Source organism: Atta colombica, unplaced genomic scaffold (genome assembly GCF_001594045.1).
Source record: "Atta colombica isolate Treedump-2 unplaced genomic scaffold, Acol1.0 scaffold30, whole genome shotgun sequence".
In the NCBI taxonomy this organism is placed as follows: domain Eukaryota; kingdom Metazoa; phylum Arthropoda; class Insecta; order Hymenoptera; family Formicidae; genus Atta; species Atta colombica.
Genome location: NW_017259404.1, coordinates 328,408 through 331,360, shown reverse-complemented (window position 1 = coordinate 331,360; position 2,953 = coordinate 328,408). Strand labels below are relative to the sequence as shown.

Sequence of the window (2,953 nt, the reverse complement as noted above, 5' to 3'; positions counted from 1 at the left end):
ATTGCGTTCGATACCGATCGTCTGTGATTGTTTCAGTCGGTTTTAACAGTTCATAATACATTACGCGGAGCTGGTCCCACCAAATACAGAGCATGATCTTGGACGTCAAAATCAACGTTCTTGAAGCGTTGAAACCACTCACGACACGTTCTTTCACTAATAGCGGCCTCACCATAAGTATTTGAGAGCATTCGATGAGCTTCAGCCGCAGATTTCTTCATATTGAAGCAAAAAATTAAAATCTCCCGCAAATGACGAGAATTTGGCTCGTAAACTGACATTTTCAATCGAGAATAACTTTATGATGCAGACACAAATCGACTAATGTTTCTATGGGGTTATGTTGACAGATGCTCAAGTTTATTGTATGACGTCTATGATCTATTTATTTCGACCACCACTTACCGCTAAAGCCATCTATAGGAAAACGGCGGAAGCAAAGTTGTACACCTAATATATATATATATATATGAAAAATTCTAGAAAAGATGTAGATTTTCTCGGAATTTTTAAAAAGTGTTTCAATTTGTATAAAAACCTAATAAATTTTCTAAAAGTTATAAATTATTTAAAAATTTTGAAATTTACATGAAAATTGTAACAAATTATACAAAGAATGTTTTGAAGAAAGGAAATTATTTAATTCATTACAGAAGCTTAATATTCTACAAAAGATTTAAAAGATTTTTTTTATAATTTTATTTCCATTTGAAATAAAAAGATTTGAATTGTAAAGGATTAGAGAACTCACCGATTCTGCTCTGCATAGAGACGTAATTTTCCCACCAGCCACAAGAGACGAGAATCAGCGTAAGGGGAATCAGCCATAAGGATCGTCTTGAGCTGTCTAGGAAGGGCCAAAGAACGAAGCTGGTCGCTTGTGCGGCCAGAGCGGCGATATCGACGAGAACGAGGACGAATCGTTTGGAATCGTCTTTACTTTTATTACGGGAAAGTAGGCCTGCGAAATATATGTAGCGTTCACTTCACTTATTCTCGTGTAATCACTACTTTCATGATTATTTGCTCGGCAACACGGAACTATGGAAAAATTGAACGCGAAAGTCGGGCAATCGCGATTGAAAACAAGATCATGTATTTGCATTTTTTAAATTTAATATCAAGATTCAGAATTCAATATTCAGAACTAGATAAGATGTAAAGATGTTATATAACGCATTATATATATTAATATGCAAATAATGTAATAAATTAGATTAATATTTAATTATTTATTTTTATTTATTTTTGTTTAATATTTCTTTCTCTCTCTTGCTTTATTGGCATTTTCTATTATTTCTCTTATTTTTTATATATTATAATTTTTCATGGTTTTACTAAAATATCTAAAAATTTAGTTGGTCCTAAAAATAATTTTGTTTGGACTAAAGAGATAATTACATAGGACGTTTAAACTATAATATTTGCTAGAATGTCAAAATATTTTGCAACATTGCTTATTATGTTTGAGATTCCAATGCAATATTTGAATTGTCTATAAAATTATTTTCAGATTCGTAAGCTAAATTTTTAGATACTTCAATAAAATCTTTTTTTCTGTTCGAAGCTCAACGAGGTGAAATCGAACGAAAATTGATTGAATTGAAAATTGATGAAATGAAATTACCGAGCAATCCGGGAACGAAGCATACGCAGTTGGTCAGCATCGCTCCTTTTACGACGTCCAGTTCCGGAAGCACCGCCAGAAACATCAAAGCCAGACCCACCACGTGAAATGTCTCCATGATGGAAACCACGAGAAAGTGCATCGACTGCGGTTTTTTCCAGGACTTGAAGATACACATGCGAATGCTGCGTACCAGCGTGCCGAACTCCGGCACTGTGAACGCGATTATTATGCACCATATCCAAGCGATCCTCTCCTCCTCGGGCAGTGTTACTATGTACTGATTCTCCCGATCTGTAAGAAGACATTACGATAATAATTATTAAGATTAAAATAATTATGGGATATTACAAATATCTCTTTTTCTTCTGCTCTTTTGTAATTAAAAGTAAAATTATAGTTTGTAATACACAATCTTTAATTGATTGAGTTGGTCAAAATTATTTTACTTTTTGAATTGAATCACACAAAATAAGTTTTTAGGATAACACGCTAGGATAACACACTATATTTCTCACCTAATTGTCTATTGCAGTAGAGCATTTTTCTATCTTGTCGCAGTTGCGACGTCATGAAGAGTATCGTGCCTTTGGCAATTACACCGCTTCCCAACACTATGATGAAAACAAGCAGATAGATGGTGACCTTGATTACCTGCACCATCCTCTCTAGGCATTTCTGGTTTGCCATGGAACCCGAGTTCGAGTCGGTCTTCATTGGCGGATTCCGGAATACGTCCCATCCTTTTGTTTCGACAATCGTGCGTTGGCTACATTCAAATAATTGATTGTTGATTAATCGAAACATTAATTAAATAAATTTATTATCAACATTATGTAAGTTTCTTATTTTTTTCAAGCCCTCTCGAGAGAAAAAGGGAGATTTCATGCTTTTTAATTTGAATATTAGAATCTAAAGTAAATTATTTCAATAAATAACAATTGAAAAAAATTGAAAATTAAAAAAAATATCATTTTATCTCTTTGTTTCGATCTTCTATTTTATTTAATTTTATTTCATTTATTTATTTAATTTTATTTCCTTGAAATTTTGGATTCTTGAGAGAAGAAATTACTAACGATGATGAAACCGTCATACCTTCCGCCATAGTCCTGAGTCAGAGGAGTGCTTTCACCATCCGAAAAATCATCCGGACCAGACACTATGCCAGCTCCCGGTATTATGCCATTCTGATGTTGATTTTTCGCCATTCTACAAATTGACAATTTATCTCAATTTTAGCACTCTTATCTTTAAACAAATAATGCAATTGTCATAACGAAGTTAGCAATTTATAGAAAATGAAAAGGCTTTTTGTTGCGAGTC

At 33.3% G+C, this 2,953-nt stretch overlaps 1 protein-coding gene and 1 long non-coding RNA gene across 2 annotated transcripts in view; one reads left to right on the top strand and one right to left on the bottom strand.

Moving 5' to 3' along the window:
- LOC108690241 overlaps positions 1-139 on the top strand; it is a 16,580-nt gene extending 16,441 nt beyond the window's left edge. The window contains exon 3 of the long non-coding RNA XR_001931870.1: positions 127-139. This is a non-coding gene — a long non-coding RNA (uncharacterized LOC108690241). The remainder of the gene's footprint in view (positions 1-126) is intronic.
- LOC108690240 overlaps positions 1-2,953 on the bottom strand; it is a 36,851-nt gene that overhangs the window by 25,480 nt on the left and 8,418 nt on the right. The window contains exons 2-5 of the mRNA XM_018197427.1: positions 2,726-2,839; positions 2,146-2,396; positions 1,628-1,921; positions 752-961 (exon numbers count right to left, since the gene is read on the bottom strand). Coding sequence (XP_018052916.1) covers positions 752-961; positions 1,628-1,921; positions 2,146-2,396; positions 2,726-2,838 — 868 coding nt within the window. The 5' untranslated portion in view covers position 2,839. The remainder of the gene's footprint in view (positions 1-751; positions 962-1,627; positions 1,922-2,145; positions 2,397-2,725; positions 2,840-2,953) is intronic.